At 36.9% G+C, this 20,499-nt stretch overlaps 1 protein-coding gene across 11 annotated transcripts in view; it reads left to right on the top strand.

Moving 5' to 3' along the window:
* The first annotated feature begins 4,923 nt into the window (after window positions 1–4,923).
* Window positions 4,924–20,499, top strand: part of tnrc6c1 (trinucleotide repeat containing adaptor 6C1) — a 59,188-nt gene continuing 43,612 nt past the window's right edge. For 3 of the 11 annotated variants that reach the window (XM_067382163.1, XM_067382158.1, XM_067382153.1), the window contains exons 1-4: window positions 7,519–8,389; window positions 14,821–14,854; window positions 15,294–15,396; window positions 15,906–15,927. In XM_067382163.1, the coding sequence (XP_067238264.1) occupies window positions 14,847–14,854; window positions 15,294–15,396; window positions 15,906–15,927 (133 nt within the window). In that variant the 5' untranslated portion in view covers window positions 7,519–8,389; window positions 14,821–14,846. Of the gene's footprint in view, window positions 5,549–5,895; window positions 5,964–7,518; window positions 8,390–10,581; window positions 11,705–12,045; window positions 12,115–14,705; window positions 14,855–14,925; window positions 15,017–15,293; window positions 15,397–15,905; window positions 15,928–20,499 lie in introns of those variants that run through there. The other 8 variants (XM_067382164.1, XM_067382160.1, XM_067382155.1 and 5 more) reach the window with 7 other exon arrangements.

Below are 20,499 nucleotides of genomic sequence, written 5' to 3'. Positions count from 1 at the left end.
GCATCAGTGTTGCAATGTGAAAATGTCCCCATGGGTGGAGACCATACTTCCATGCCCAAATTCTTTTAAGCCTATATTTCAGTGTTCCAAATTGTGGAATCACATAGCTTCTATGAGGAAACTTTCTTTGAGGCATCTCAATTAAAAACAAGCTCAGCAGACAAATAACATTTCAGAGATGTAAAAACAACTGGTTTGCAGACAAAATGTGTTAAAACAATCCATGTTCTCACCTATTTAATTTATAATTACTAAAGTGGTGTGAATAAATACAAAAATTGTCATACACAAAATTACATACATATAAAATGCACAAAATACAATATTTTACAATGATCAAACTCTGCAAATCACTATGGAGCACACCACATTTTAAAACAGTAATTGTTTTAGTTTTATGTTTGTTAGAGAAAAATGTGCTTTCAATGCAAATAACCAGGTGCTTTTTGCTGTCCACTTAAAGGGATAGTTCACACAAAAATGAAAATTATCCCACGATTTACCAAAGACTATAGAATAACACAAGACGCGTCACTCATATTGTTTTGAATGGGAGAAAGTGCAACGCGCAATATGGCGCAATAAGTCATGCCTTCTAAATAAGAGCCAATTCGGTTGTTAAGTCTGAAGTCACGCGGCAGCGCTTCAAAGTCCAAACGCTCTATCTCATACCACAAGAAAACAACAAACGGTGCTAATATACACACAAGATGCTACCAAAAATATTATAATCATAACCTTTATCTCCATACCAAAATCCCAGATGGCCAGACAGTGATTCATCTTTTATAAATCGCTAAAATATTAATATCTGTAATGCTGTGACCATGGAGACTGTTGTGTAGACTGTAAGTATTTTAAATGTTTAACTTTAAAATGTTAAATGTTTATTATGAATAAATAGCGCTCATAAACGGACATCTAGATGGCATTCTCAAGTGAAACGAGTCGAGGCTTGGACCCGGAAATGGCGTTCCTTACGCCACGACTTAACAAGCGGATTGTCAATTGGTAAAGTCATAGCATCACTGCAGCGGCCGTTAAAAGCTCCGGTTCCTATAGAAACAGTCAGACGCGCGCCTCCGAATTGAGGCACAAGAGACACACACATTAGCTTGATCCAGCCTGAAAAACACAGTTTTTTGCCATGATTCAAAATGAATCAGCGTGTCAAATCATGATTCGCATCGCGTGTCAAACTGCCAACTGCTGAAATCACGTTACTTTGGCGCTCTGAACTGCTTATTCGATACGCTGATTCATTATGCTATATATTATACGAAGTTTCCTGAAGCAGTGTTTTGAAATCGCCCATCACTATGTAAGTCGTTATTTTGTTTTTTTGCCGCACCAAAAATATTCTTGTCACTTTATAATATTAATATTGAGCCACTGTACTCACATGAACTGATTTAAATATGTTTTTAGTACATTAACGGAGAGAGGAAATGTCATTGCTGGCTATGCAGGCCTCACTGAGCCATCGGATTTCAACTAAAATATCTTAATTTGTGTTCCGAAGATTAATGAAGGTCTTACAGGTGTGGAACGGCATTAAGGTGAGTAATAAATGACAGAATTTCATTTTTGGGTGAACTAACCCTTTAAGGGTATTTTTAAATATATCTCCGATTGTGTTCATCTGAAGGAAGATAGTCATACACCTGATGGCTTGAGGGTGAGTAAATCAGGGTATAATTTTCATTTTTGGGTGAACTAAGCCTTTAGCTGGTGAGCCAGAGGATAACTCGTGTCAAGATGTGTCTAAGTCATTTCAGCAGCCGCAAAAAAAAACAGGAATGACCGAACAAAGCTTTAAGTACCACATTCTCTGTCAGTGAGGGATAAATAAATTGGGAATACACAGAATGTTTGTCTTTTAATTTGTTTGTAGTTGTCAGTTAATAAGTAGTCATCATTAAGGGATGATTTTAAAGCGATGTCTAATGGTTTGTTGAAACTGCGCCCTCTGCCAGTGGAACGATGTCTAAAAAACATATTTGATGCGGTACGTAAAAACCTCATAACTAAAATGGATGCAAGAGCTCTCTAGAACAACCATGGTTTTATATATATATATATATATATATATATATATATAGATATATATATATATATATATCACTGATTCTTGAGAAGTGGGACAAAACAGGATGCAATATTGAAAAAAAATAAACCTTATTCTCAGGCAAATTAAACTACATTTATGTATCTTACATGTAATAAGCTACTGAGCAATGCTTTGATACAACCTCCCAACTTTACTCTTTTTAATCAAAATGTGCTTTTTACCTTGCCATCACTTATATTGTGTCAACACCGTCAGACAACAAAAACACAAATTAATTTTCACTCACATTATGCAAGACCTATAAAAAGTATAGTAAACACTCATTTTTACCAAGGCTGACAGAGGCCACAAAAAATACTTTCAATATGTGTATATATATTTATTATAAAGATTTTCATTTGTGTTTCTTTAAATTGGACTGTGAAATATAACTTTAACTTTATCTTTAACAAAAATCAAGATGATTTTAACATTTCAAAACCCATTCTCATGTTAGCAGACAGATTACATTTTTACCTATGACCAACAATTCCTAAACAAATATAAAATATCATAATGATATATCAAAATATTCATCTGACGGAGTTGACACATCTGACGGTGTTGACGAAAACCTGACTTGTAGTCATGTTAACTATCAAATACTTGAATCAATCAATTACTCTATTAAAACAAACACAACAAACAGTGAGTATGTTAACAAAACAAAAATAATGACTTTATTCAACAATATCTGTAGAACCTGGAAGCGCTGAACATATAAACAGCATAGAAGAATGACACAGAAGCGAGGATACTGTTGAATAAAATCGTTATTTTTGTTTAGTTTTTTGGGCACAAAAAGTATTCTCGTCTCTTCATAATATTGAGGTTGAACCACAGCACTTAAGTTGAACCACTTGAGTTTTAACAATGTCTTTAGTACCTTTCTGGACCTTGGAAAGTGGTGATTATATTGCTGTCTATGGACAAGTCATAAACCTCTTGGATTTCATCAAAAATATCTTAATTTGTGGTCTGAAGGTCTTATGTGGAACGACATGAGGGCAAGTAAAGGATTAAAAGATTAGTTCACTTTAAAATGACAATTAGCCCAAGCTTTACTCACCCTCAAGCCATCCTAGGTGTTTATGACTTTCTGCTTTCTGACGAATACAACTGGAGAAATATTAATAATCACCCTGATGCTCCTAATCTTTATAATGGGAGTGCACAGAAACCACCAGTTTGAAACACAAAAGTGCATTCCATCCATCATAAACATACTCCACACAGCTCTGGGGGATTAATAAAGTCCTTCTGAAGCGAAACGATGTGTTAAAAATATCCATATTTAACTAAGGAAGAAGCATTTTTAACTGTTAGAGTTTTACACTTTCTTCCTAAGTTGAATATGGAAGGCGGTCTGGCGGAAGCTAGATATTTTACTTCATAATGTGTTGAATATGAATATTTTTTTTTTTACACAAATGCATTGCTTCAAGTCAGATGGACTTTATTAACCCCCCGGAGCTGTGTGGAGTACATTTATGATGGATGGATACACTTTTTTGAGTTTTAAACAGGTAGTTTCTGTGCACTGCCATTATAAAGCTTATCGGAGCAGCAGGGTAATAATTAAATTAAGCCTAACTCTGCTAGAAGTGATGACTAATCCACAAAAGCAATATACGCTGTCAGGTCATATAGTTAGTATTAGTACAATATTAGAAAAACTATACACTATTTTATATTTAATATAATTAAAAATGACTTGAAAACCACAAAAATATGATGACTTCATGTTGAATGTCAACTCCGTCATTGGCCTGTCACCACCGTCAGACAGAAAATCTGACGGTGTTGACACTGACGGTGTTGACATATTGGCATTTCTTTCACAAAACAAATGGAGTTCATGTAGTAGCCATTTTGTTTTCTCTGTTGATGCTATATGCTAATAGAACCTGCTTCAGGAGAAAAAAATAATCTAAAAATTTTGAATAATTTCCTCATGAATTGGAAGAGGGTGTTGACATATCATGGTTGTGACACAGGGAATATTAACATTAAGATTTAAAATATTCTAAAATTATAAAACTTACTAGAGCCTGTCTGACATTGATGTACTCTGCAGAGGTGGAATGTGGCAAGGGGGTCCCTCAGAGTGACAGCTGCCCCTGATATTCCCTGATATTATTACATTTTAATAAATGTCTGACGGTGTTGACAAAAAGTGGGGACACAACTTGGAAATCTTATAAAACATGCATGTGTCATTGAAAAACAATATTGCTCTGACATGAAATATTATCAAGTATTGCTTTTTATAAAACAAGCTTTTTCATCATTAAAAAAAAACATTTTTATCCATTTTATTGCATACAAATTTTTGAACCCTTCTCTGTGTTCACACTGTTTTAGATGTAGTGAGAAGACAATAAGTGTTATACATTTGATATAATAATGATAAAATTAAATTGAAGGGGATAATTGTGATAAATACTTTCTATTATTAATCCCTCATAACATTTAAAATAGAAAATATTTTTATTTTTAAACCTAATAGCAGTTACAATTGCTGGACATGTTTTGTCCCATCTCTCAAGAATCAGTGATATATATATATAATATATAAAGGTATTGCTGAGAAAGCCCGATTAATGATTAATCAAACGAGAGAGACTCGAGAGATGGCTGGTGGTACGTCAGTCTGTGTTGTTGGGGGAGGGAGGTAGTTCCTCGACCCTCGTTGTCATAGCAACAATAAAGGTGGAGCGATATTTTAACATAGGGGTTGGATTGTTTGTTAGTTGAAGTCACGTGGCGTGCCGCTGGGGAATGGGGGCACTTCCTGTTTTACTCTACTGAGACTTGAGCCGCTGTTGTCAGTTTAAACAAAATGGCTGCTGGAGCGCCACAAACGAAAACCCAGTGAACGCTTCACGTCAGTGCAGTATCATTTTAAATGGATGCATTGGAATTTCCCTACCTTCTGAGCATCGGGACATTTACTCGTGTGGACTCGTTTACATAAGTACTAGCGAACTGAAGGCATGCTGAAATATTTCCCTTTACGCACTTTATATACACCCAAAAGCATACAAAAGCTCAAACTGCCAGTGTGCGCGCGTCTGTGTGGGTGCGCGCGTGTGTAGCTGCTCCTGAAATCGTCGTAATGTTGACGCTTATCAACCTTAAGCTTTCTTGCTTACGTGGAAAATTGTTGTTTAATGTTATTTTTTGACTGTTTGCACTTGCATCTTTTGAGTTTTTTTCTCTGCATCTGGATAAATTCCACTGCATATTGAGAGGTGAATTCCTCAACTGGAAAGTCAGCCTCGCCATTGCAGCTCACTGCAAGAGCGAGTGTCCCGACTGCGACTGAATAATATCTGATCTGTGTCAGTACGGGTATCGACAACATCCTCCTTCACCATGCAGCTCGTGCATCACATTTGAACAGCAGACCGCAGTTGCTCCGTGTGCAAAATAAAGGTAAGATGAGACATTTTTAAAACGGGTATAATATTTAGGTGGGCGGGGTGTGATAATTTTTGGTATACAGTGGATAATAATGCGTCATTTTTGGGATTTCTTCAGAGCTATTTTGTTTCTGACTGACATTGACATTGAAAGGGACGCAGAATTAGAGAAATCACTAAATCCCAAGGCTCGCCGATAAGATTATTTAATAACATGTGCGCTCTTTTCTGTTTTGGTGGTTAGAAATGGATTGCGTGTGCAAATGTTTACTCCCCCGAACATCAACATTGGCCCATTTTCTAAACAGATGCGAGATAAGCCTCCTTTCTTATCGGATGCCAGTCGTATTTAAGATTCATATACGTCTGGCAGTGTGACCAATTTTGTGATTTGCGTTTACTTAAAGCCAGAGTTTGGCGCTCGAATGGTGTGTTGTTGTTTAAATACATGCGTCCATGGGAGTCCCGTCACGTCGTTTTGATGATAAAATGCTGTCTAGGAAGGCAACTCACTAGTTTTTTTTTTTTTTAAAGATTATATTGTCATGGAGAATCATGTTACAGTCTGCAGTGATGTCCAATAACCCTTGGCGATGAACGATAGAGAAAGAACCGCTGTGGTGTTTATATTTTCATGGAGTTTGGAAATATCGCTGCTATTATTTCTGGTTGAAACTATGTCTACTCATGACTGAAAGATTCAGATTGAAACGAAACAATTTCAGTTTTTTTAAATACTGTTGAAGCTTGTTTAGGTTTCTGTTTTATTGGCAAAATCATGTTTGCTTTAGTTGAGAGTAACTATTTGTTTACTAAAATTGGTGATAGGCTAGTTTCCGTCAAAATGTCAGTTATTGTTACTACTTTGAAATCAGTAAATTCATAAGAAATGTCATTCAAACATCGAAAGCTGTCACTGTTTATTTTCCTTCTTTTTAACGACAGTACTACTAAATTACCATCGTTTTGTTGTAGCAGCGATAACTCATGTTTAGACTGACACTGTGGTTACCATGGTAAAAATTTCGTAAGCGCATTGAATACTGCTTTTGGTTGTGCGGGATAACGCTAACGTGCTTACCGTCTGAGGACAGCACCAATGTCAAACGTCCCCATGACTGTTCCTGTGGTGGTGCAGTTGCTAATTTGACAGGGAGAGTTTCAGCTCCCCTCACAGGGTCAGGGTCCCCCTGTCAGAACCAGACCTTTTGAAAAGGGCTGTGTGTTCTCCAGGAGTGAAAAGGGTCAGACAAAAAGAGGCCACTTAATGCTCAGATTACCATAAAGCTTAGGTCACATTGCCCCTCTCAGCTTGTTCTTATAAAGCCTTACCAGCATTACTGTGGCTTGGGATTTGCACCATGTGGCTTTATGTTTGGTCATTTGTAGCTGTTGGTTATTGAAGTGGAATCATTATTGCAGAGTCTGGTGTGCGTTTCCTCACGAAACTTAGTTTCTGTATAGAAACTGTGGTATTTTGAACAAGACCATAGTAACCACTGATAAAACCACGGATTGCTTGTCATTTCCATGGTTAGGTCAAGGATAGGGTTAACTGGCCAAAAATCATGATATGTTACAAACACAGAAGGAAAGTCTAACTAATGCTAAAATGTTTAACAACTTCTCCATCCAGTTACAAATGTAGAGACTTTTGCTGGAGTAAAATCATTGCCATTTTATTTTCAAAACAAATTACTGTGAATGTAGTGTTACATGCAGGTGTTTATCTCTTTGCCTGCGAACAACTGTTGTTTGTTAGTTTTGTGTGTGCGCATGTGTTTAATTCTCTGGTATACACATTTTACATCTGCAGCTATGTTGCTGTTTTTTACACTTGGTGATGTGGCACTTTGCACTTTTGGCACATGAATCAGTTTAGCATCCGTATTCTGATCTAAAATAGAGGCTCCCATCTGAGCTCCTCACAGTCACTGGTGTCAGACTCGTAACGCTTATAGTTGAGCAAATATGTCCTATTAATTCCCACATTCCTTCCTGAGCCACTTTGAAACATTTTTTAATGTTTTTCTAGATATACGTTTTTGGTTTTCACTGTCTTTGGGTGCTTCTCAATATCCCACCTCGCTCCTCCGTCCTCCATCATTTGACCTGGTACCCCATCAAACTCAGCCATCTTGAAGGACATCTCAATTCTCTAATTGCACCGTGAGGAACGAGGAGCGAGGAAGCTTCCTGAGGAGTCATGAGCGAGAATAAACAGGTGTATCCTTTGCGGAAGTCTTTCTCGTCGAGAAACCTGACGCACGTATACATTCTCCTCCCCCTTCACATCTGTCAAAATAATTTAAATGTATTCTTTACATTTGCAGTTTAAATAAACCTTACATCTCACATATTTCATCAGAGCATCTTGCGTTATTAATATTTATTATTAATTTTTTAAATAACCAAACTTTAACGACACGAGGGCAGATCCCTCGAGCGCAGCCGATGACGCTTTGAAGTGACGCTCGGGTGAACAAAAATGTTCCAATATACAAATAACATTTCCTTCGATTCCTCCTTCCTTGTTTTCTTGCCTTGCATCCTCCCCTCACATCCTACGGGGTGGAGCTGAGACGTGAGGAAAGGAAACGAGGATGCACAAATAGGAAATGAGAAGCACCCTTTGGCTATGTTTTGCACAGTGCAGATCTTGGTGTCTTCTCAAGCTTTGACATCAGTGCCTTGAATCAATCAACCTGGCTCATAGCACAATCATTTTATTTGTTTGGACAGAAGACACTAACCAGCAGCTGTCATTCCCAAAGTGAGATGTATGCTGATCTCTGAAGATTGTGACTGGATCCTGTGTCCCACTGACTTGTTCATCATAATAGATGATATAAATGTACTAGAGATACTTTAATGTTTTGCATGCTTTATTCTATGCTGTATGCAGGTCTGATGAAAGGAAGTTGAGTTTTTGAACCTTCAGGATGTTTTTGGCATAAGCTTTACATTCTTTTTTTTATTGGTTAAAAACCGCCAGCCAAAGGGCTGCTCCGATGAGTCTTTCAAGGGCAAGTTTGCCTTTCTGAGACTCACTTGTAGCAGTTACCATAATTCATTAACCTTTTGAAAGGCATGTTTTATTCGTAGAATGCAACATTTCACCTGATCGCCTTGTCTGCAAAATGGCAGTCCTCAGTTACAGTAAAGGAGTATAGTCCTTCTTGTTCATCAAACCTATCAGGAGGATGTCTTAATATCATAAATTTTAATAACACATAAAGCTGGGAGTCTATAACTATAATGTCTTTAATGGAGTCTGTAATTCGTACACTATTCTAGAGCAATTGTGAGGTGCTGAAAGTAACATTTATTTGATAGTTCATCTGAAATTCATGTTTTATTTAGAATATTTGTGGTTTATTCTGCCCACTTAGACAGGAAGAGGCTCTCTGACCGACATGTAAAGCGAGCCACAGTTTGTGGTGTTTAGGGGTGGGTAAATCTGAAATGGATGAATACCACAATAATAGACTGGCACAGATAAATCTTATTCAGAGTAAGCCATGATGACAGTCTCCATGAACTGTTGAAATGTGTTTAGACTTCACTATCTATGTTTTTGTTTCCTCAAAAGTAGTTAATAATGATTATTTCAAAGGCAGAAAAAAAGCTAGATACCTAGTTTGCTTGCTATTAAGTGCCTTAAACAAAACTCTAAATATCTTGTGCTTTTATATTTTTTTATGTTTTTGAAAGAAGTCTCTTAGGCTCACCAAGGCAGTATTTATTTGATACGTTAATGGTTTTTAAAATGTAATTAATTCCTGTGATGTTAAAGTTGAATTACTACTGTCTTCAGTGTCACATGATACTTCAGAAATCATTCTAATATGCCGATTTGCGGCTTAAGAAACATTTCTTATTATTTTCAGTGTTGAAAATTGCTGCGATTTTATATTTTTGTTCAAACCATAATAAATTTATTTTATTTTTTTTTCAGGATTTCAGTTTGATTAGATCTTATAATTTTCACAAGTATTGTGTGCAGCATCTATTAGATGTATTGTGGACAGTTTGTGGGCATGTCTGGTCTCTTTAAGCCTTAAAGAGATAGTTCACCCTTTTATATTGTGAACAAATTCGAAACAATATTAAACCCCACTAACTTTCATTGAATAGACAAAAACACTTGAGACAATCTTCACAATATCTTTTTTTGTGTTACGTGTTTGGAATGACATGAGGGTGAGGAAATGATGACAATTTAAATTTTTGGATGAGCTATCCCTTTAAAGGGATAGTTCACCCAAAAATGAAAATTTGATGTTTATCTGCTTACTCCCAGGGCATCCAAGATGTAGATGACTTTGTTTCTTCAGTCGAACGCAAATTATGATTTTTAACTGCAACCGCTGCCGTCTGTCAGTCAAATAATAGCAGTGATTGGGAACTTGAACAATAAGAGTCGAAAAAACGTCCATAGACAAATCCAAATTAAACCCTGCGGCTCGTGACGGCACATTGATGTCCTAAGACACGAAACGATCGGTTTGTGCAAGAAACCGAACAGTATTTTATATAATTTTTTACCTCTAAAACAACACTATGTCCAACTTTGTTCTGCTTCCGGCTAGTGAGGTCTGATCGCGCTCTGACAACCGGAAGTGATGTCTCGCGCTCATTGAAGTATATGGGCGAGACATCACTTCCGTCTTCAGAACGCGTTTTTTGACCTCACTAAAAGGAAACTGAACGAAGTTGGACATAGTGGTGTATTAGAGGTAAAAATTATATAATGTTCGGTTTCTCGCACAAACCGATCGTTTCGTGTCTTAAGACATCAATGTGTCGTCACGAGCCGCAGGGTTTAATTTGGATTTGTCTAAGCAAGTTTTATTTACTCTTAGAGTTGAAGTTCCCATCTACTGCTATTATTTGACTGACAGACGGCAGCGGTTGCAGTTAAAAATCATAATTTGCGTTCGACTGAAGAAAAAAAGTAATCTACATCTTGGATGCCCTGGGAGTAAGCAGATAAAAATCAAATTTTCATTTTTGGGTGAACTATCCCTTTAAGGTTTCATAGGTTCAGTGTAAAGCTCTCTGAAGACTGAGAGAATGAAGAATGAAAGGCCATGGCTAAGTAAAGGGTTTGTACTAATCTCACTAAAATTCATTTGACAACTTTTTTTCCCCCCTTGATGCATCACTAATAACCTCAGAACTGATCACTCTTAATTTAGTCCCCCGTTACATGAGTTTCCCCTTATGCTAAGTCCATTAGTGTGCTGAACTGTTGGATGTTTTGCATTTTATTGAGACAAATGTGCAATCGCTGAAAGACCTACGTGATTTGAGTATAATGACAGGGGTCTTTATGGAAGGCATTTGTGTGATCTATTAGGGCAATAAATTGTCAGCAGAGCTTGTGCGAAAGTGCTTTCATTAGTGACTTTGGAGGAAGATGAAAGTCACTGGACTGCTATGACTGCGAGTCAATCCACCAAAATCTATTTTTAGCGGCTGTTTGCCCGCCTGCAACTGAACGTATGAAAAATCACCTTTTGCTGTTTTTCATTGGCATTCAGGCTGGTAGGAAGTTTCCTTCTACTGAATTAAAAAAGGTGTCTACACATGGTCTGGAATTCATAAAACAGGATTTCACGCTGCACTTTCACCGCTATATAGCTGCCTGCGGAAATAAAATCGGACTCCAAAGGTTCTTTCACCCTGTCTTTTGTCTGTTATTTGTTGAGTGTGGCTAGGTGACTAAAGGAGATTTTCGTGTTATCCAGGGGTTTACTGGAATGTCAAGTCTGGTCTTCTCAAATGGCTTGGAAGTTATGGGTTTCTAATGCCTGATTGTGTCTGATGGAGAGGCTACAGATTTCTTCTTCTGTAGGTTGCTGTTGCTAGCCAGCAGGTTCCCGAGAGCTTTCGACTCTCTTGTTTGTCTTGCAGCGCTGACATTTTTTGGCTCTGTGCCCAGAGAGCGTCTAGTCCCCCCCGCCCCCTTTCGCCGCATCTCCACCGTCTCTTCAACTTGCTCATTTCCCCTCCTTCCTCCACCTACCGCTATTTCCTACAGTGCTTCATACTGACTGTGACTTGGATTCGCATCACTTATAAATACAGAAGAGACCAACAATGGAGGCAGTTATGTTGTGGGATGTGTTTATCTTGTTAATTTTTCCCATGATCTCACACATAGGTAATGCTGATGCAAAGGTCATTAGACATTTAAGTCATTTAGACTGATAATTGTTTTCATGTTTTAGCACATAACCAATAAATAGCCGGTATCAAATTCTATACTATTATATTTAAATAAATAATTACAAATTAATCTCTTAAACCAATGGTTTCAAATGCTACAAGTGAATTTATGCATCACACAATTAGTGTTGTCAAAAGTACCGGCACTTCAGTACCAAGTCGGTACTGAAATTTTTTAAATGTGAAGGTACCAGCTAGTGCTGCACAATATTGGAAAAAACCGACATTGCGATATTTCGTTTTTCTGCGATATTTATTGCGATACGAAAAAAATTCACCAGATGACTTGAATGGCTCTATTTCGAAAGAATTAATCATTCTAGAATCATTGGGAAGATTTTGAAGGTGAGTGAATACACAGAAAGTAATGAACAAATTTTTGTACAGAAAAATTAAATAATCAAATGTAAAATAACACTGCATGGTCTTCACTAAATGAAATATAATTAATCTGTGTTAAAGCTACAAAAGTGATTTTTCTTTGTCTTTTGTTTGATTAACATTCATGACAGAAAGCAGCAGGGGCTTCTGTCACTAAGACCGAATGCGCGGCGCGGGTCCAAAATACCGTTGTGCTGCGTTCACACCAGACACGACTTGTGCGAATAAATCGCGCTATTCGCGTGTAGTTGGACGCTTGAACATTTTGAGTTTACTCGCTTCATTCGCGCGTGAAAATCCCTTCACAACAGACGCGAATTTGCGTCATGAGAGGGGCTCTCCCGCTCCTTTAGGTGTCCCAGACTCTTCCACTGCTTTCTGCACACTTCCTCTGAATAAACACAACTTGTCAGTGGGGAAATAATTGTAAATTGCTGAGATAAATGTGCTTGTTGTGTGTGTGTAGCAGTGCTTAGCCTGCATGTGATGTTATTTTGGCCAGCTGGAAACTCGTGAAGAGCTTATAAAATATGTAAAGGAGTCAAAACAGCGGCGGGAATCCATCCGTCACACACACAAATGATCTGCTGCGTGGAGACGTGTGTCCGATGCCTGTGATGGGCAAACTCGCGACCATGACAAGAAAAACCGACATTCGTGATTCTGTCCATTTTAGGGTCTCATCTTCCTGTTTTTGGTTTGTTTTTGGTCCGTGTTGCGTTCATATATCATTCGAACTGCACCAGAGTTAGTTTGGAAGCGGACCGAAACCCATCTTTTCAGCGGTCTCTGTCTGCTTGTTCGGATGGCAGCGTTCACATATGTTCAAATGAACCGCACTAACCAGGCAATCGCACCAGGGTTCGTTTTAATCAAACCAAACATGACCAGTGTGAACGCACCCTTAAGTAAACGTAAACAGCTGACATATGAAAACGCATAACCGTATATTGGATCAGTGCAGTTCTTAAAGTGACATCAATAATATTCCTGCTGGCGTCTCTATAATGTTAATCAAACAACAAAAGCCAGAAAATTCAGTCGCTGTTCTTGACTGAATAACTTTTGTAACTATATTTGTAATGTGTATTTTATTTATAAAGTGCAATGTTATTTTTACATTTGATTAGTATCTGTACCTGAATACCTGAAAATCTTAGTTCATTTCAGTCATATCTTTGTTCAGTTGCTTGTTTAATTTTTCTTTTTTTAATTACTGACTACTGAGTGTTTACTTGTCTTTAATTATGCTTGAAGGCAAAAGTTCTTTGTGTAAGTGTTCTTTAGCCTGTTGATTTTTGTTCATGGTATTCAGCTACAACAAAACGTTTTGCAATAAGACTTAGAATAAATGTGAATGATATCTAAGTTTTGTTTTTTTTTTAAACCTGGAATTGAAATTAGGAATCAATAAGAATCTGAATTTTTAAAATTCAAATGATACCCAACCCTAATCACAGGACTAAATTACATTTTAAAATATATTAAAATAGAAATCTGTCATATTCATTTGTAATAATATTTCACAATATTACTCTGTATTTTGATCAAATAAATCAAGCCTTGGTGAATATAAGAGACTTCTTTCAAAAATATTTCAAAAAATTAGGACGTTTGAACTGTCGTGTATCAGTCAGTATCTGGCGACTACCGGTGTGGCACCGATATATCGTGCATCTAGTTTAAAGTATTTATTTAGTGATTATTAGAGAAGAGCATTCATATGCTTCCATCAATCTTGGTTTTGTGCATCTGGTTCATGTCACATTTGTTTATCTCTGATTCATTCACTCAGGCAGAGTCTACTGAAAACAGGTGGTATAAAATGAACAAAGTTCAAAGTCAATGTTTTTATTCCTAAAAGAAATAAAGTACATCCTTTTTTCCTGTGAATTTCTTGTTGACATTCCTTTCTGACTATTGTTAACATAAGCACAAAGATTCAGACCAGCTCTTATACCACTGAACTTGGTTCACAGATGTTTTTTTTTGTTTTTTCACCTAAGCCATAATCAGTGGTGTTTATGAGGATAGTTGGTCTTTTACATGCATTTGAACTATTTTTCTGCATGTATGTGTTCGTTCAGGCACAAATAGACGTGGAAGAGAATAGCCTGCGGTGTTCATGTGCGTCTGCGCGGCTCTGTGTGTGTGTGGTGAATGTGATTTCACCAAGTATGACATGTTCCTGGATCAACATTTTTGTTGATCCTGGAACAACATTCCAATCAACCAATCAGATTTGAGGGACAAGTTTACCGTTTGTCAAGTATAAGCTTGCAACCAGGGTTAGGTGCTTCTACATCAATGAGTCCATAAATGTAATTTTTTTCAGCTTTGTATTCTGTTTTGCAAATTGCGATCTGGTCACCCGATTATCAGAGGATTTAACAATATTCCATTAGTTATTCACTGAACATGGAATCTCTTTCTTTTCCCAAATCTTAACTCACACAGGGGATTATAAACGTTTCTTCCTTTGGTTCGCTTTTAGGCCTATTATATTCACATTCTTTACTGTGGTAAAATAGAAAAAACACTGTAGGACAGTAAACTTGGTTCACAGATGTTTTTGGTTTTATTTTAAACTAGTACTTGATGCTTTAATTTTTTATTTTTTTTTTCAAGTCAAGTTTGAATCGGTGATTTCTGCTTTGTTTTTGTCTTCAGTCAGGTTGATCTGTAATATCTAATTAATGTGCTGGTGAGAGAACTTTTTCTATTTTGGGCTGTTGGTGTTTTTCTCAGTACTAAAGGATAGCATGTCTTTTGTTGAAGTGTTGTAGCTTTTGTGGCTCAGTCTTATTATTGATGGTAAACCAGACTTTGTTTTACTGTGAAAAGCCACACTAAGCCGATTACATTTGTGGGTTCCCTTCTTTTCATCAACAAACATAGAATATATAGTTTGTTCTTTTTTTTTTTTTTTTTTAGTTTTAGTTTTTTTTTTTGTTCTTTTTTTTTTATCAGCTGCTGTATAAAGTAAAAAAAAATATGCATACTTGGGTTCTTTTAGATTTTAGGTCATAATCTTATTTAAACATATTTTTTTGTCTTAAAATGATCTAAAGAGTTTTAAATACAATATATTATTTGTTTTAAAGATTGGGACCAAAGTAACTCACAACTGATCTTTTTCACAGCCTTGGGACAAAACACGTCACACAAGAGGAGAACCATTTGATGGAAGAAAAGAAAAAGAAAAAGCAAGAGGAAAAGAAAAAGAAGGAAGCTGCTCAGAAAAAGGTGAGGGCTTCTTTCCTATGACCTACAAGCTTTCACGTAGAATCTTTTGCTTGCGTCCTCCTCATAAAAGCTGCTTAACGGACCTTACCGAGTCTGTCATAAGCTTCTGAGACATCTTTACCAACATGAAACACAGGTACCAAACTGAAGACTTGACAACCTGTTTAATATCTGCCTGTGAAACTCTGTTCAAACACGGATAGATATTATGGTGCTCACTTCTTAGACATCATCATGGAGTTCCCGTCTTGTGTATCCTAACGTAACATTCACTGATATTACACAGGCCACATCCTGCTGCTCTTTGGATTGATTTAGCATATCCAGCTTGATCTCTATTTAGCAAAATACTGAACATCTTATGTGTTCCAAGATTTATGGTCCACTTGTCATTTTTACTGTTTTTTGTTTTTGTTTTTTTTTCTCCAGAAGTGACATATTCTTTGTTAAAGCTTTTGTACACTAGACCTGTGAAAGTCTCTCAGTCTACCTTTGTTCTTCCTTTACAGGCTGCTGAACAGAAAACCAAAGGTCAGTTATGATTCCCTTTGCAGTGCTGCACTAAACCATGAAGTTAAAAAGTGTTACTTTTTTAAGTATCTTCTCCATACAGATATGTTCATACCACATATATCTCCTCATACACCTCTAGAGTGGCAACTTAAGTTGCATATGATGAAGAAAGTTTTAAGTGCTATCGTCAGAATCAACACAAACACAATACCATCCATCATAACAGGTGTTTCATGTGGGACTCAGTACATTTGATCAGATTCATGTGGGTAAATTGAATGTCTGGCACAAGACGGCGCAACAGTTGGTAAAGACAAATCAACCATGACTGGTAACTTCCAAGAGATTCAGATGTTTGTTTTTTAAACATTTGAAATTTGAATGTTATTGAGTGGCTCAAAAATATGATCAGGATTATATGTCTTAATGTAATGTCTAAGGAATTATTCACAAACATTTTACATACATTGTTTGCAGTTTTTTTTTTATCATGTAAATCTGGCGAGATTGTAAACTGGCAGCATGAAACTATTTTAAAAAGCATTTCTTCAACTATGGTCACTTTTGGTGGAAATGGCATTTAAAATATTTTAAATGAAAATCACAATTTAGAAAGAGTGACTTTTTTTTGTCTTGCTCAGACTAATTTTATAGCTAACATTTGATTGGTCCTAAATACACATAATTAAATTATATTTTTGACATTTTCGTTTTAAAACTTTTTATTATTGATTTTAGTATTTTTTTTTTTATGTACATGACAACTGAAGGTCTTTTGTAGTTTGTGTAAAGATTTGCATAATTTTCACATAGTAAATATAAAATGTTTAAATTAAGCATCTGTGACTGGGACAAGTATGAAACAATAGAATCTGTTCAGTACATAAATGATGTTTGCAAAGTAGTCACTTAAATGGAGATATAGAGAAAAATCTAACAATTTTACAAAAAAAAAAAAAAATAATAATAATCTTGCCAAAAAAGTGCTTGTAGTTGAAGAAACACCCATTCATTAAAAAGAATCTGTTCTGTGTTAGTCTGGTTGTTAGTAGGTCCTGTTTAAGTCAGTGTTAAGCAGCAGATCTTAGAATGACAGGAGAAGTGAGAGTGACAGCACTGAAAGGGAGACAGTGGGAGCAGGAGAGGAAGGTATGTGCTGACGTGTTTGGTTCTGGTCTCCTCGCCCCATAGGTCACGCCGCCTTCGTTGAGAGGGGTGAGGTATGAAGCAGTAAATTTTAGACGACAGAAAAGGCTTTTTGAGGGTTGTCATGGGGCAGATGGGAGAGGGGCTTATGTCATGTGAGGGATAGACAGTCATAAATCTCATTAGAGCATCTGCTAATGCTGTAACTCTCAAACATCAGACTTAACGCAGGAGGGAGTGCTGGTTTAGTGCACACAAGGAACGTCCATTGCAAAATATTCTGGAGAATTGAGTCGCAAAGCTCTTTCTTTCACACTTTCATCCCCTGAATCTCTGTATCACTGTGTGAGTCAATGTTGAGGATCTCTTGTTTCTTTAATCAGAGTGCACTAGGGGCATTCGTGGAGCTTTGCTAATTAGATCTAATCTGGTTTTGCTTTGTTTCACATCTTTCTATATCCCCTCTTGAGCCATGGTACCTAAGGACACACATCATCTGCTGCTGATAAGGATATGTCTGTTCCTTCCGCCTCTTAGATCTTCTTGAATTTGGCTGACCTGTTTCTGGGTGGCTCGACGTGTGTGTTAGATTTATTCGGTGTAAAGTAAGATGGACCATAGTGCTTGTTTTTTGGAGAAGGTGATAGTGTGGCTTAACCCTCTTGGATCGGTGTTGACCTTTTTGTGCTTAAGACTTAAATGCTTTACCCAAGATACTGTCTGTGTGATGGATCTTTTATAGTCCAATAAATGTGATGCAATCATAGATACATCTGTTTGATGTTCCTTGTAATTCAGGTTTTGTTGAAGTTGTATGTTAATGATAAGGATGTTGCAAAAATGCACAGTTTAGTGTGTGGTTTGAACAACTAGTTGGTCTTAAAGGGATAGTTCACACAAAAATGAAAAGTTATTTATGGAGTTGTTCCAAAACTGTATGACAAACTTTCTTCTGTGGAACATAAAAGAATTATAAAAAAAAAAAAAAAAATGTTTTTCTGTCCATACAGTGGAAGTAAATGGTCTTAAACTGTTTGGTTACCAACATACTGTCCCTTTAAGGTAGCCATTTATAACTAGAATGGTTTAGGGTGTCCATCAAATGCCAGATGTGTTTTTAACGATGTTTAGATGCTAGATGCAGTTCTTCAGTGGGGTAACTTACAGGTATTCATTAAACAAAATGATTAAATGATGTAACCTTTAGTGCACAAAATCGTCAGTCATTATAAAAACAGAGACCTACGCATAAACATAACAGCAAGCGATTTGAAGACTGACAATTATTGTCTTAAAATCTGAAATTTGATGGCTCAACACAACTTTTCAGAGAGCATTTTAGCACGCTAAGAAGGTATGTCCCCTTTAAAGCCCTTCCACTATAAATATTAAAGCTAAATAAAAAGAAAAAAATAAGTTGACCTGATTTATAACCAACTGTTTGACCACTCTGACCACAAAAATTCGCTTAAAATTATTTGAGCTTGCCGTGCTCTAGTAACAAGTATATTGAATATGCGATATCCTGTGATTTGCTGAAAGGACATTTTAAATTTAGCATGATTTAACCTAAAGATCATTTGTATCATTAGAGAAAGGTGAAGGTGAGCTCTGAGGCATTAATCTCTAAAGAGACTCCTGGAGGAAGCAGCACAGTGCTCTGGTACTGGGTGAGCAGTGACGGCCGCAAGGCCATCTTTCTCTTTTAAAGAGAGGCCCAGGAGGGGCATATACACACACACACACACACACACACACACACACACACAACCTGGAGAGATTCACATGGAAGCGCTTTTGCCAAACCGACAGTGTTTTTGTGGAATGAAGAGAGAGAGAGAGAGAGAGAGAGAGAGGGCAAAAAGAACAGAAAAAAAGTTGGAAAACGCTGTGGGTGTCTGTCTGTGTCAATGGAGGAAGAGAGCAGTAGAACTGTGTGAAAGAAAGAGTGAGAACCTGCTTAAGTTTCCTGTCAGCTCAAGTCTTTTGGTTTTGGCCGCAGAGAAGCTCAAAGGCCTCAGAAGATTTTCAGGCAACTGAAAAAACAACCATCCCCCCTTTCACCTCTCCTTTTTTCCTCCAAATCTCTTTCTTTCCCTTTCACTTTCTAACTCATTCTCTTAAACTTCATTTCCATATGTTCACACACAGACACAAACCTCACTGACTAATCAGATTTGCTGCTGATTGTTAATGTGCTAAACCAGATTCCTCAGTTGTTTTTGCTCTTGTTTCGATACAGGCACTTTTTTCCACTTCAGCCACAGGTACTTTCTGTCTTGCTCACTTATTGTATACTTTGGTCCCAGTTGCCCTTAACATAGTGTCAACCCCAGAAAGAAAGTCTATGACCAATTTAACTGTGTATGCAGATTGTGTGTAAAATTGTTAGCAGTAATAGCAATCAGTAGTTCCAGTTAGACTGTGCCAATACAATCATATAATTTTTCCCATGATATTGCATGAATTATTTTGTTCCTGGTATACATTTTTTTTGTTTAATTATGCATAAACTCTGAGTCTGTTTCATAGGTCAGTTTTGGTTTAAATTCAATAATGATATTTAGATGCATTGCAATGTATTGAATCATTACATGTGTATCATTTTGTGAGATAGTTGGCCATATCCAGCACTACTACCAATCATATTAAAAAAAAGGAAAAAAAAGGATGGTCTCCACTTCATTCCAATGTAGAAAAATTAAGCCTAAATATCTCAAAAATGGTTGTTGCCAATTATGTAATTTGGAGCCTGAGTCTGCTCAGTAGTGATCCTTAGGTGAAGCCACTGTATCAAGGTCCCGCCAATACTCCCACTTAGCAGACTCAATCGCAAGCACAGCTGTCAATCATGACGTTACACCCCGTTTTTATAGCAACTACCTAAAATGACAGAAACCATCTTTGGAAAAAATGTATTTGATGTGTAATTGGATTATTTTTTTTTTCGTTTGGCTTGTGTGTCGTGTCCCATTCGATAACATGGAGAGGGTGGGGTCTATGACCTATACTGCAGCCAGCCACCAGGGGGCGATCAAAATTCTTTGGCTTCACTTTTCAGGACTTGTGCAGCATACCAGTGGGATTTTGAGTGGGTCCTGTTTTTTTTTAAAGGAAGGACTAGTTGCTGTATTTTGCACTGTTCGGGTCATCAAATCTTGAAAGATACCAAACAACAACGGTGTATATTATACTTTTTCCGTAGAGTAATATCCATAAAAAAATACTTACTTTTGGTTGGACCATTAGAATCATATTTTCTACGAATTATACCTCAACTAGTAGAGAAACACCTAGGTCATGGGTCCTATTCTCAAGGAGCTCATATACTGTGAAAAAAATAAATGCTGTAGTTATTGAGAGTTGCCAAATAAATATCATTTTGTCAATTCTTCTTTTCAGTATTTTACTGAGACTGCTGCTGTATTTTATTGCAGTGTCATT

This window comes from Chanodichthys erythropterus, chromosome 3 (assembly GCF_024489055.1).
Source record: "Chanodichthys erythropterus isolate Z2021 chromosome 3, ASM2448905v1, whole genome shotgun sequence".
Lineage (NCBI taxonomy): Eukaryota > Metazoa > Chordata > Actinopteri > Cypriniformes > Xenocyprididae > Chanodichthys > Chanodichthys erythropterus.
The sequence above is the reverse complement of the archived record's forward strand: the minus strand, read 5'-3'. Positions and strand labels throughout refer to the sequence as shown.